The 15,379-nt window shown below is 42.5% G+C and overlaps 1 protein-coding gene across 2 annotated transcripts in view; it reads right to left on the reverse strand.

The window, feature by feature from the left end:
* roraa (RAR-related orphan receptor A, paralog a) overlaps positions 1 to 15,379 on the reverse strand; it is a 189,488-nt gene that overhangs the window by 33,236 nt on the left and 140,873 nt on the right. The window contains exon 1 of one of the 2 annotated variants that reach the window (XM_083974263.1): positions 13,986 to 14,120. The exons of the other annotated variant lie outside the window; for it this stretch is intronic. Coding sequence (XP_083830389.1) covers positions 13,986 to 14,016 — 31 coding nt within the window. The 5' untranslated portion in view covers positions 14,017 to 14,120. Of the gene's footprint in view, positions 1 to 13,985; positions 14,121 to 15,379 lie in introns of those variants that run through there. 2 annotated transcript variants of the gene reach the window in all.

A 15,379-nucleotide genomic window follows, 5' to 3' on the forward strand; every position in this document is an offset into this window, starting at 1 on the left:
AGCTATTCTCAGGAGAACATGAAAGACAGACACCTGTCAATCACTGCTCCTGTGACTCCATATTCCCCGTGTCAGAGGCTGCTGGATGGAGAAATGTGCAATATTCTGATAATATTTCATGCAAAGTAATGCAAGTCAGAACACTTCCCTGCTGGCCAGAAGGAGGGGAAATGAGAACAGGTAATTATCGGATTGCCTCAAGGCAAGAAATGATAGAGATTGCAGAGAACGGGGATATTTAGCCCTGCTAATGAAGGCCCATGTTTTGGGAGCACCAGGAAGGGGGAGCAGAGGGAAGCTAGGCTGTGGCTCAGCAGGAGGTAGAGCCTGATAAGACCATCTTACATAATGGCCACATCCAGGCCTGGCTCTCTGTTTGGACTGAGGTTCCCTGTCCCCCTGGTTCTCGCCCATATCCACCCAGCACGGCCAACCAAGGGAGTGTAACACTGACTGGGTATTCCATTTACCTCAACATTAGCATTTCATAAATGATTCGCCAACAAATACTGGGGCATCACTGACTGTGTTTAAGTCCAAGGGCTGGGCCTATTTACAGATGCAGAGCCACAGTGAGCCTAACACAGTTTCTTATGTTAAGTATATTGATATTGACCAATTATACACACGGAAGACAACTAAAAGACTTGAGTGCTTTGACTGAAGGAATCCCCCGCACCCCACTCCGCCCCCTGGCCCGGTCCATTTAACCCTATTGAAGGGTTTCTGTTTGCCAATCTCGACAGCCTTACTTAAAGTGCTGAAAAATAAAAAGAGATTGCTTATTTTGTATATGCAGCACTTCCCCCGGACGGATATGAAAGTTTAATCATGGCATTAGGATTCACAGGCATTCCCTTGCCAGACCTGCTTGCAGACATCAGAATTGCTAATTTGCTGGTTTGCCCAGGAAGGCCTAGCTGGTGGGTGAGGAGGGGATGAATGGAAACAGGAGTCTGATTTGTCCAGATAACCTTGAACCCCAACGCTCAGCTTCCTGTGGCTGCACGGAGCTCAATCAGTCCTTCTTTATCATGTTGATCTGAACCGCTGTCCTGTGTTGGGGCCGGCACAGCGCCACACTCGCACTAACCTGACTGCTTTGAGAGTGTGTCATCAGCCAAAAATCATTTCCTCCCCTCTTCTCCCAGGCTCTTCTGACACAGCCAATGGCTCCCTCCCGCTTAAATGTGGTGAATGAATAAATGTAGCAAAAATAATTGCTTTCAAAGACAATCTAAACTCAGCAGGACCATCCCGATCAGATATCAACATTAAGCCAAAACAAAGGCTTTGACAAAAATCACAGTAATTGTGGCTCGGTTTCTAATCTGAATAATTAATTTCTAATGCTTGTGATGAGAGTCCACCGGAGGCGCAGACATGATAAAGAAGAAAGGTCCTGACAGGGTTATGAGTCAGCAGAGATGTGAAATTCAAATAGGCCAGGCTAAGCAGTTTGGAGCTGATGATGATTTGAGTAGACTCACTGGTCAGCCCTACAGTACAGTACAAGAGCCCTGGGCTGAAAGATGGTGGAGTTACTCATGGGCACAGGTGCTTCATCAGCAGACCACATGTGACGGAATGAAGCAGTAATAATTGTCAGCTTCATCGAATGATACTCTGTGGTCTCTGTTACTGTCAACTCTGGAGTATCTTCATACAAGCAAAAATATCTATTAGTAGTAATATTAAAGTTGTGACAAGACTGATCTGAGACTGACCAACAACTATCACCTATTGCTTTAGCATTCTTTTTTAAATTTTAACTCATCATAAAATATCATAATGATATGATTCACATATATTTACAATGCTACGTTTTTGAGCTATTTATTGTCTTTAGTCTTCGTCTTGGGTTTTGTTCTTTGGTTGCAGTTTTTGTCCTCTCTTGGCTCTTTTTTTGGTCTTGTACTGTTTTTAACCTGTCTGCCACTTGCATTGTTGCTTTATGTGTACCCCATTGACCAATGTTACTGTAATGTTTATTTTCTCTATTTGAAAAACACCTATAAACAGATTGTGGGGGGGGGAATACAAGCAAAAATGTCCTCTCTTTTTTTTATCCAAATGGACGACACGCTTCTCCATGGAATAGCTGTCTGTATGCTGCTCCATCGTCCATCCTCATGGCTGCACTTGTGCTATTAACAAAATTAAAGTGGAGTTCTATCATTGGCAGTGGGAAGATGGAGTGGGAGGAGCAGGACTCTTACTGTTTCCTGTCACAGCCTCAGCTGTGTGCACACACTCTCCATGCACACTGCCATCTTTCACTCAGCCAGGCACTTGCCTCCTCGCCCACTGTGCCCACCAGGCCCGGGCGGCACATGCCACTGCCAAACATCCATTTACTCCCCGCAGGACTCCTGCATATCTAAAGTGGGCCTGTCATTGAGACCGAGTTTGATTTAACTGCACCGAGAGCCGCATGCACTGCACAGGTGAAGTTGTGTTATTTGATCAAGTGCATACACATGCAAACGCACACGATGCATGTTAAGTCAGCTTTGATAATGTCTCTGGTTAACACCTCGTCGAGCTGACCAGCAAGACCCTATGGAGGGTGGTAAATGCTTGCCTGCAGAGAGACTCGTAGCCTGTGTGGGTATTGTGGTGTCTAATGAAAAACACACATACATAACTGCCACAATGCACAGGATATGTAACATCTGCAAGTCTTTGTGTGCTTGTGTGTTCGTGGGGTCAAGCTGTGTAAGCAAACATGCAAACGTTATGACCTGATGACCGGAGATATGTTCTCCCGACAAAGATTCCCACCTCCAACATCTTAGCCCGGAGGCAGGTTTAATGCCAACCTGCAAACGCCTGCCTTTGTCTTTGAAGTGGAGCGATGGATGCAGCAGAACAGATGGAGATGTTGGATGCTTTCAGGAATTATTAATGGCACGCTATGATCCCAAATGACCTTCAGCAAATAGTCTCCAAGCGCTGGTGTACACAGGCAGCCCTGCACATCCATATTGTATTTAGACAACACACCTGGGTCAATGGAGAAACACTGAGCCGTCATTACTGTACTTTGAGCTTCCAATCCACTCGAGTAGGGTCTGCTTCCTTTCTTTTTCACTCTGCTTGCCATGTTGAAGCATCCAATCACATTAAACACAATCATATGTTTCAGGAATAGATTTGAGATTTATGCAGCAAACACACTAATTCTGTAAAGCCCAATTTGTTTCTCCCACAATGGGAACCACACACTGGAATTAATCTGCAGAAAGCCTTTCCTGTAGTTTTAAAAATAAACCCTTCATCATTGGTGGCTTTTTATGGTTGCTCAAGGGATATACTATTGTGACATCAAACCAATCTTACAGACATACATCAGTAACAGCCATAAAATATCTGTTGCCTATGGATAACATTCACTTTACAATACCAACTGAACAATCTCTCTAGAGGCTCTCAGAGAAACTGAGATGCGGAAATATACCACCCCTGCCTTTGCATTTAATGCACCAGAACCAACGTGGAAAAACTCATGGAAACTTGAAAATGAAATGTTCAGGTGCCGCAATCTGGACTGCAGAAACACACACACACACACACACACACATGCATCTCTATATATTTCTCAAATATAGCTCACAAAAGTCGCAAACAGTATTTTTTTTTTAAGTTCCTTCTTTCCTCATATTACATAAAATCTCAAAATAACTGTCAGTATCCATTGGGCTTTGCTTTTCACAACCTTCATTCAATTTGTGCTTGCAAATGCGTGCAGTTAGCATGTGATCTACTTAGGTTGCTACAAATTACTCAATCAGTGAGACTGCCCTCCAGGCACATCCATGTAGTGACAAAATTCATTTACAATGGTTGCAATTAAAGTCTGTCTACATATGATGGCTGGCAGAGGTGTAATGCCCTATCTTGAGCCATTATTTCCCATTAGGAAAAAAAAAAGAGGCACACACGACACGACCAATCAAATTCCAGCTAAGCAAGAGGCTTGAATAAGGAGCATTGTTACGTTTCAAGTAATTAGTAAAAGTTAGCATGATGTAGTAACAGACAGAGTTGCCAGCACTGACTTTGCTCCCACCAGTGACTGCGGCTCATTCTGTTCATCATACATGGATTTGATTGATAAAGGTTTGTAACAATGATGCATTAGGTGTTGATGAACCACCACTAGAAGCACAAAAACACATAGTAACAAAATAAATCCGATTATGATTTATCAGTATGTATTGGCAACTTCATTACTACAATCCAGATATTTCTGCATATTCAAGCTATATGGAAAAGGTAAGGGAGCACCCAGTGCACTCATTTCGCCCTGTTGTTTGTATACAATGCAAATTTCCTTCACTGACAATTTAATATGAAGACGAAATATTCATCATCTATTGTTCCATGAAGTGATTATGCCAGCCAGCAGTTCCAGATGTTTCCTTTCATTTTTTTTTTTTTTTTTTTTTTTTTTTACAGCACACTGGTTCAAAGCTGTTCAGTTTGGTTTTACTGAATCTGCACAACACTTTCTAATTATTTGTTGTCATTAATATTTTTCAGTTGAAATATCTGGAATTTTCCTTTACCTACAACAGCTCTCTAAACCAAATTGCACAGATTTTTTTCTGTGCAAAACTTACCCTCTCATAACCCCTCTGCTATCTGTGTGATCCTTTCTTGAACTCATATACACAAAGGACAGATACTTGTGTTTTCCCCCTGCTTTTAGGAAGATGTGCCTCAGGTTCCTGCAAACATAAAGTCATAAATGATCGGCTCATCTCTGGGGCACAGAACTGATCAACAAAAAAAGGGCTTCTCTCAGTGCCAGGCTTTTTTTTTTTTTTTTTTTTTGCAATTTCAGTGTAATTACCTCGGCCAAGAGCACAATGCAAACTCTGGACCTCACTAAAGCTGCTGTGCTGCAGCACAAGACAGCCAAGTGAATGTTTTACACCTGTACGGGTTTAATTGGGGTCGTACAGTTCATATATTTACAGGGAATTGTGGGCTATTAGGATGATTCAGGCAACAATCCCCTGCAATTTCTTGTACAGTATAAGCAAGGTCGGCAGCCTTCAGTTTCTAGAGAATAAATACGGTGGTGGTGGTGCTCTCATAAGACACTGCATGTCTTCAAAGAGCTACATCTAAGGGAGGAATTGATCAGACACTTTTTCTCACACTCGGTAAAAGTAGAAAGGAATAAATTATTTGAACAGTGTCTGTCTTCTCATATACCATGGCCTCTGATTAATTACCTTAGGACTCGCTAATGAGAATGTGTAAATGAATACAATGTTAATCTGCTATGTATACGATGTTTACTCAAGTTTGCTGAGGCCCAAGAAAAAACAAAATCCCTTATGTATAAATTATAATAATCCTACATCAAGAGAAAAGAAAAAAAAATCCATGCTGAGATCAAAGCAGAAAGGCCCAATGTAATCATGTGTCAAAAGATCAAAAAACAACTTCCTCACCCGCTCAATGGGGCAAGGTATGTCAAACATACAGTAGTTTTACTCTGATCATCCGCAATTTCAGGGAAATTTGCTTCACCTATCTCCCATCCTGGCTCATTTCCCCTTACCTTTAGTTTATCCACAGTGACAGCTAATGTGATCCACAACAATGAGGCTGATACACAATGAGAGGAAGTATAAAGAGCCGGAGTTGGCTTGTTTATTTGTGTAACAAAAGAAATGTTACTGAAAATAAAAATCTAAGCCGATGAGATCCCTTAGGTTTAGATTTGACCAGTTTATTCCCTCTAAAAATTAATGATACTTACACATATGAACCGTAAGATGCTATTATAAATATTTGCCTAGATGTCTAAAATTAAATCAGTTAATTTTTACTTACAAATACCGGTAATACCTATTCCCTACTACATAAAAAACAACAACAACAACAAAAAACACTACCTCCAAAAACACACACACACACATGTAGAAGCAGAGAGTGGGAGGAGCTTCCCACCCATCACTTCTCAGACACTGTGGTTAGACATGGGACATGTTTGGTGTCTTTCATCACAGCGGTAAAACACCTTAAAGCATTTCATTTACACAAGGAAGCCGAGCTCAGACAATTGCCATTTGTTTACTGGAACTGATGGTGTCACATCTGGAACTCCATCAGCTTTGCTGTTGACTGCACGATAAGATAAAACTCTAAATTAGCATTGAAATACAAATACACATGAGAAAGTGACAGTTTATTAGGTAGTGTATCCATCTCTGAGTCTGTGTATGAGCAGACAGAGCTGTTAGTAATTGAACAGCTGTATGTTATTTGTATTTTTCACTGGGTAACAACTCTTATAAGCATTAGGTCAAGAAGCTGTAAAACTGTCTGACAGTGGGACGTCATTAGCAGTGGGCTGTTCAGCTTTGATAGTAACTGAGAATGCTCTGTTTGGCCAGATTCCTCCTCTGTTGCCCCAAATCACACATTAAAGGCATTAAAACGGTTTTCAGCGCAGTAGGAACAGGACTGCCTTCCTCTCCCCTGCAACTATTGACAAAAACAAAACTTCGAGAGGACGGCTGCTGATTTGTAACTAAGTGACAGATTCCTGCAAACAAATAAAGAAGCCAGTGACAGTTTTTTTTCCCCTTAAAAACTCTTATTTGTTTTCCTGTGACAGAAATCCATTGAAGGCCACATAAACCCTTAAAAAATGTACATGGGGATGCATCTTCTGTAGCGCTATTTCTTTCAATTTATATGATGCCTTTGTCCCATGTATTGGATTGTAGTAGCTATGTCTACATCAGGGATGAGTGTAGTTTTTTTTTTTCATTCCCCCAAATTAAGCTCCTGTAAGAGGGTGATCATAAGCATATCCTGAGACTTTGAGCGAGGGTCTTTGCTGATGCTGCTGTTGTTGAAGCTGGACTAGGCTGAGCTGAGCAGCCAGGTTGACAAGGACCTGTGCTCAGCACTAGGAAAGCTCTCATCCAGAAACAAGAAGCCCAGGGGAACAAAGACAACAATATGCCAAAAAAAAAAAAACCCACTTGAAAACAACAAAACAACCCAAAAAGCCTCCAAAAGAGTCAGTGGTGGGTGATTGCCAGCTGCACTCCAGATTACCAGGCTCTCTGAGAGTCTTTTAGCAATTGCTGAGAGCTGTAGCATCATCTCCAGCTCCTTAATCAGTTCAGCTGGGGAGGGATGGATCCTGACATGCAAAAGGCTCAGCACGATGGGGAATAAACTCATAATCAGCAATCATAAATTCCACATTGCTCGAGGGGGCAGGGAGCTCATCTCAGATAGGTCAAGGATCTCTCCACAGCCAGTTAACCCCTTTGCTCCAGCTGGTAAACATCCACACACTCATTGTCTAGGACACCCATTGTTTAGATGGCTCCGATGCCTGACTCCCTGAATTAGGATATCGAGAGCGACACGTGCAAGGGCGCATTTTTTCCTCTTGTATAGCAACTGTGCAAATGCAGTTTCAATTAGAAAACACACTCCACGAGTTCTTAAATGAGGTAGGGGTTTCATTAACGCACCATGTCCCTGAAAAAAGCCATGTGCTGCGCCTTTAAACAAAGTTCACTGCCTTGCACATTCTCCTTCCTTTCATCTTTGTAATTAGCTCTGAAGCAGCATTTCTTTTATTTCAAATGAATGCATGTGCATAAAAATCAATCTTAAGCAGACTGTTCTGGCAAGGCTGTTTTTCTTTGTTATTTATGATGATAAAATTCCTTTCATGCATCTTAGTTGGGGTGATGAGCGCTTAATGCTGCCAACCTTGAGAGTTAGTGCTCGCTATGGTCTGCGCAGGTTCCCCTGGGAGATCCAGACACGCTTTGTTACAATGAAGTGTAACGTTAACGTGAAGTTGAGAGACGACGGTAAAGTTCAAAACTCTGGATAGCAGATAGTGATATGATTTTATCTCGCATGAAGAGCACCCCCTAGTGCTCAGGAGGATTCACACTGTTTGTTCATCAGTGTCAGACGCCAGATCAGATGAGTGTAAATGATGCCATCCTACAAGTAGAACCCCTAATGGCCTCTGCTGGGACATGTAATCAAACGCCTCACACACTTCTCTCCCTTTTGTAATCAAGCGGCGGAGCGCATGTTGTGACGACCTTTGTTATAACGCTGCCTGTTCCCTCATCTCATCAAAATTCCATGCACCTCTCATTTTTCATCCTTTGTTCCCCGCCAGCGTCCCTAGATGCCGCAGTCGCTCTCCATGGAGCGGAGGGGAGTGCGACTTAGTATGCCGTGACCTCTGACCCCTTCCTCATTCCCGGACTCTACAGCATACTTAGGCTGCTGCAATTCTGGCGATGCCATCACCTGTTTACAGTCTTTTGTCCTTGGCTACGAAAATTCCACAGACATCCATACGTGCACATCAACAAAGATCAAAACAACACGGTTGATGCACACATGCAGCGTACATGGCATAATTGCTGAGTAAGCTCTACCAGTGACAGCCCTTATCAGCGGCTGTCACCGGGAGCTCCTTTTTAGTCACTCTAGGTCACGTTAACACCTGAAAAGTACCTCCTCTCTCCTCTCACCTCTGCTGAACTGACATAGGAGGAGGATAAAGGTGATAAACCACACAAACAATACTCCTCTTCTTGCCCGCTGCCTAGCAGAGAGATCTGATTACAACTGAGAAGAGAGCAGCTTGGTGTTTCATGGAAAAGCAGGTCAACTGGATAGTGCTGTCAGAGCTCGGGAGTCACCGGCCCGGTGGAGGAGGAGGAGGAGGAGGAGGAGGCGGAGGAGGAGGGAGAGCTAGCCGACATGGCGAGGAGAGACGGAGGTTTGTCTCCAGCCGTTCTGTGATGGGCTTTATTTACTCTGCCATTAAGAACAGAAAGGAGAGGGGAGATGATGGAAGCGAGAGGGCTGAGCATACAACTCCGGGGAGAGATGCATTAGTGTTGTCTGGTGTAACTCCTCACCTTCTACCTCTTTTGGTCTCTCCCCCGTCTCCCTCTGGCTCACACACCAGAGACAGCGCTGCCCCACTGCCAACACCTTACTCCTTATGTGTTTTTCTGTCCTCAGTGTTTGAGTCAGACAAAACGCAAAATCAATAATGCTTTTTCTCCCCCATTTCCTCTTTGATGCAACTTCAAAAAGCCAATGGACAGCCCTCCAGAGGCCCACAGAGGGAAAAAAAAAAGAACCAATGGTACGAAACACGCTCAGAATGAAAGTACAGGAGGAAAAAACTTCACCCTACACTCTCTTAAAACATTGTTAACTTCTGAGCCTCGAGTGGCCCAGCATTTAAGGGAAAACAGGGCACACAAGCCCTCAAAAGTGTTACATTCTTACCACTCATCTCTGTAATTTACTTTTATTTATTGATGCACGTTCTTAGAGCTAATCAAACATCCGTGTCAGTATTTCGACTAACCACTAAAAACAATTAAGAGAAGAAAACAATGACATACAAATGTCCTATCTCTACTGTCTCTACATATTCTACAGAGGAGGCTACAGGAAGAAAGAGAGAGTAAAAAATGAAAGTGAAAATGTTCTTTAACTCCATGGACTGTGGTACCTGATTATCTAAGGAGTGCTGACAGAGGAAGTATTCTATCAGCAGCTAAATGCTGCATGACAGGGAGACACTTCAAAGGATCTATAAGTGACTCCAGAAATACTGAGTGAAAGTAAAGTAGGAAATTACCCTTAAGTTAGAGGCATTTGACTAAGCCCAGTGAGGTGTTTTACCTGACTGGAGAGCCAATACTGAGAACCCTGACTGAACCCACAGTGTGAATGTTTCAGAAGGAACAAAAATCATCTCGATGGTTATCTCAGGTCTCTGCTGTTTATTGAATCCTGCTGTTTGATTGGCCATAGGACAAGGCAGTCATTTAACCTCGCCTATGATTGGACTAATCTGTCAAAACCACATGGTGTGACTGACAAGACAAGATGACTGACAGCGCTGTCTGGCACCCTAGCAATGGCTCAGACGGAGTCACAGATTAATGTGTGTGCAAAAAAAAAAAAAACTCAGATATGACAACAAAAACACAGTATTCTTGTCTATTTGGTTTCTGCAATTAGAAATGATACTATTTTTACAGGCACTATATAGATTAAGACATTTATTTTTAATCATTTTAATTTGATTGTATTTACATTTTAAATTTTATTTTCATTATTCGTTCATTAGTGAATTATCAGGATCACAGTGGTTATCTGAATTACCAGCTAAAACTCTACCATAATAAAAAATACCAGCAATTTATTAAAAACAAAAAACAACAACAACATCAAATTCAGTGCCCTCCTCTCCTCTCTCTCATCTCCTCTTCTCTCCTCTCCTGAGTACACCTCCCTCTCCTCCCAACTTCTATGGAGCCAAATCAAAAATCCATGCTCTCAATGGGCAGTCAATATCTCATTAACCAGTCCCTCCACACACAGCCAGGCAGCCAGGATGTTCGTCTCAGTGTGCACAGCACAGACTGGCACACCTCACACACTTTAATAACCTGTGGGGACGCCATTCCACTTCCTCAGCCAGCTAAGAGGCAAGAGAGAGGGCTGAGGCACACACCCTCCGTCTGCCTGTGAGAGTGACTCTGTTTGTTTTGTCTTTTCCTCTGCACAGATATCATCTTCCCAATTTCACTGTGACATGTAAACTCTCCCTAAAAGGACGGGAAATTCAATCTTTTAACGTTTTTCATTAATGCTGATTTTATTGGATAGCCTACTTCATTTTGAGTTTGTATAAAATTTTATTTGAATCAATTCACATTTCTATTGAAATTACTGTATGACCATGTTAAAATGACAATGATTTTAATCACAGACTAAAATAAATGTTTGTTCTTCTTACATCAGAGGATGTGGGAACAGCTCTTCTTAAAATATTCATTCTTTGTAATTGGGTCTTTTATTTTAAATCCTTGCAGGTGACTTGTGCTATATTTGCCTTCACCTTAATCTGTGGCGATTTTTCCTTTGGCTCTTCATGTCCTCGGTCCCTAACTGGATAATAGCCAATCTTGTTAACCTCTGCTTTAATGTGTGAGAGCCCGCAGCACCGAGTAGTGAGCACTTCAATCGGCCACTGATAGAAAGAGACAAAGAGTACCAAATCTACAGCAAATATTTACAGCCTTGTTAACATAGCCTTAAAGCGCCTATCACAAGATATTTAGCTTTACCTTCTCTATGGCCCCAGAACATTTTTTACAGTCTAGTACACACTCGTGTAAATCACATATTTATGTGCAGTCTGCATACACTCTAGTGGCTTCACTGGGCCTCACTTTGAACAATTGTAAAACACTGCTGCTATGTATACCTTACCACAACAATGCCCTTTTTGAAGGGTTAATTATATGTACTGTGAATCAGATGCACTTTTTTTTTTTTTTTTTTACTTTTTTCTGTCGAACCACACATCAAACAACTTTCTTTAATTATGTAATTGGAATTTTCATCTTAATTGTGCTGAGTAGGCTGGCTAATTTGCATGGGGTAATGAGAGGGATGTTTCCATTACAGGTAATTAGGTACTTGAGAGGCAGTGGTGTGATAGAGAGGCTGAACAGAGAGGGAGAGAGGTGGTGGTGTTGGTGGGAGTAGAGGGGTGTGTGTGGAGAAGGGGGGGGGTTCAGGATAGAGACAAAGCCACAGAGACACACAGAGATGTTTGGTATAATATATTAGCACTACTCCATGGTGTACAGTATGAAAAACAGTGGGAGGAAAAAAAACAACAAGCAACAAAAAAAGGCACATGCAGCGTGATCGCGTGAAAATATTAACATAATGAAGAAGTGCATGCCAAGGCAGCCAAGTCATTGTGCTGTTCATCCATTTCACTGACCATTTTCAGGAGTAAATTACCACTGCTGTTTAAATTAGTTTCCAATTATATAGCTTGTTCACATTTTAATTTAATTTCTGACACTGTCGCAGCATCCAATGATGACACCAGCAGCTCCTGTCAAACTGAAAGCCCCAATAATGGAAACGACAGAACTAAAAGGAGAGATGAAAACTGGCTACTGAGCAGGTGAACTAAGACGTTTAATTCTGCCTTGCGCCTAAAACTGATCTATGAATTTTAAAACTGACTTTTCAAAAAAAAAAAACTTCTTGGACACTAAGTCAGGAGAAAAGGAAATATACCACACATTAAAATGGCGTGTATATGCCACACTTTAAAAAGGTCACAGGAAAGCTACACAGCACAGGACACTCAATCCTGCCCCAAAAATATGGGATTTCATGAAGCCCTTCACTCTAAATTGCATATAAAGGACAATGGGTCAAGGGCCATTTTTCATACGTGTGTCACTGAGAGGAAGATATAGAAATGAACTCTCTTCTTCCCACAAGTCAGACATTACAAATGACTGTGAGCCTCACTTCATAAATGAATTCTCACATACTGTGACCAACAGGGAAAAATATATTCACGCTCTGGTCGTAGTTACCAGTCTCACGTGAACAGCAACTGGATGGTAAACTAATGTGTAAAATAATGAACAGACATTAGAATATGCAGTAAGGTTGAGTGTGAATATTACTAGTGGTGTTAATGATACCCAAATGTGGTTCCAGCTTTATTTTTCCACATGAAAATTATATTTGCTTAATAATATGAATATTCAACATATTTTTTTAAATGCTCAATTTGCTGTTCTTTATTTTATTTTATCCTGATAAATGGAAAACTACAAATGTAAATGTATTTTTTGACAGGTGGGAGGAGAGAAAAGCGGCAAGTATCAAATCAAATTACCATTACTGACATTTCTCATTTAACACAGAATGACAGTGTGCCCCATCGTGGTTATTGTATGTGACTGTATCAGGGGTGCACATGAGCACATATGTGTGGATACGGTTTTTAAACATGGAAGAATGAGTGTATTCATATGTGTGAAAAACATGATTATGTGCATGCATGTGTGTGTCTGTGTGTGTGTGTGTGCAGGCATGCATGAGAGAAGTGTGTACTGTACTGTATGTCTGACTGCACTTTCAGGATCTGTCTGCGCGAATGTGTGTGTGCGCATGTATGCCTGTATGATGGAGGGGGGTTGGAAGAGCTGGGATTAAGCATACTAGATCAACATCACAGTGACTGGGAGGACCCAGTCCTGCTCTCATGGCCACACATGTAAACCCGACTACCCAAAAAATAGGTCAGTGGAACACAACACACTCGCACACAGATATAAACACACATGCACCAGTATCAACTCAAAGAATCACAGTCTGCCAGTCGCGCCAGTTGCCTTGTCGCCCGTCTGCGACCCACGTTCAACACTGCCACGCACATCTTCCCGCGGAACAGACACGTCCTCTGGACTGGAACAACAGGATTAAGAATGGGGCAAAAAGGAATAGCGACAGGAACCCCCCTCCACTCCTCCACCCCTCACCCCTTTTTAGACCTCCTGCTCCCACCCCCCTCACCCTCCCTCAGCCCCGCATGCTATCACACATCTCTGCCAAAAAAACTTCTGCTCTGGAGCTCAGGATCTTGTTCTTGTCAGAGACGTACCCGTGCAAAGATTACACCGGCTGTGGTTTTCACAGCACCTCACACACACACACACACACACACACACACAACAGCAGCACTTTGAAAACAAACACTGAAGATAATAAAATCAAAGCAAAATACCTTCACTGATTTTTTTTTTTTTACACAAATTGGAGATTTGTAGCTTAGTTTTTTTTCTGATTAAAAAAGGAGAAATTCTGTACATGCAAGAAAAGAGACACTAGAAAAGCTTAATTCACTTGCACGCATTCAGAAGCACTGTATTACTGTAGTTCTCTCTCACTCCCTGCCCGTCTCCCTCTCCCCCTCTCTCTCTCACTCTCTCTCTCTCTCTGTCACACTCATGCCTTGCAAATGAAATGCAAAGAGTTGGCAGGCTATGAATAGCGGAGCCATACTTCCCTACTTGTTACTCCGGGTGCAGGATCAGCATGCATTTTGCTCTTACCTTTCATAGCTGAAATCACAAAATACATCATTAAGCTTCGAGTCCATAAGAGAAGAACTATCACCAGCGCAAAGCCCTCCACTGCTGTCTCAGCAGCAGCTGGCCAGCACAGCTCTGTCTCTCAGCCTCCGAGCATGACCACACCAGAATCCATGTGACTGTGACATCAGTGTTCATGTCTGACTGCTCCCCACCCACTAGCCTTTGATTGGCACAGCGTGCAGCCAGTAGGGGCGCTGAGAGCTCAGGCAGGGAAGCTGGCCCTCTTCCCACTGATTGCAGTCAGAGGCTTGTATACCGGCTTGCTAGACACAGCAACACTCTCACTATCTTCTCTGCCTTATCTTTTTAGTGCAAGGATAAAGCCAGAACCAGTTCTAGCAGACATGTTTTTTTTCCACTCTCTTGTTCTGCTCCTTCTACTCCCTTGTTTTTTTTTTTTTTTTTTTTTATTGCCTTTAGAAATGGTGCAATGTCAAGGATAAGAGAAAAAGTCAAAGAGGGGATAAAAGGCTAGATGGGGATGAAAGAGGGGTGAAGGAGAAAAAGAGCTGTAGAAACAAAAGAAAAGGTGGAAGAAAAATAAAATAAAAGAAGAGCGTGGAGAGGATGGATAAGAGGGGAAGTGTAATTTTTCTGTGGCTCAAAGATCGAAGCGCTCGGCTCTTCTCCTCCTCCCTGTCTGTAGATATGAGTGATCAGTGTGAGGCCAGATGTCTGCGAGCAGCGGTGGGCCCTACACAGAGAGAAGATGAGTGGAGTCTCAGCTTCTTCCCGTGACCTCTCAGAGGACCCGCATTCCCCTCTCCCTCGTTCTCCCTCTCCCTCTCTCTCTCTCACACACACACTCCGACGGCTCTCACACACTCTTTTTGACAGGTGAAGAAGGGGAGATAGTGACGGAGGGGTTTGGATGATCCCCTCCACCCCACAGCGACCGGGCGATGAGTTTCTTGCTATCATTTCTCCCTCTCTCTCCCTCCCATGCCCCTCACTTTCGCCCCCTGCTTTCCATTCCAGTCCCTACCTCTCTCTCTCTCCCTCTCTCTCTCCTCCCCCTCTCCTCGCTCATCCTCTCTCATATGATAATCTGTTCTGACTCCTAACCAGCTGCCTCTCTCTGATACAATATTCTGGTTTTAGTGCAATCCAGCCTTGGCCAATAACCACGTTGCATTTGGCATTTCCGTGAATAAGCTGGTGCTCATATCATCCCGTCTTAAGACAAACATCATACAGCTTTGGGTTCAGATGCTGCAATATTTGAAATAGAAAAATTACAGCAGAAAAATAATATTACTTCTTTTTTATATACATATATATATAAATATACCACCAAGATTTCAAAATTGAAATTTTTGGAGGTTCATTTTACATTCTCCATAGTTGTTTGA

The sequence above is a fragment of the Trachurus trachurus genome (assembly GCF_905171665.1).
Source record: "Trachurus trachurus genome assembly, chromosome: 6".
Lineage (NCBI taxonomy): Eukaryota > Metazoa > Chordata > Actinopteri > Carangiformes > Carangidae > Trachurus > Trachurus trachurus.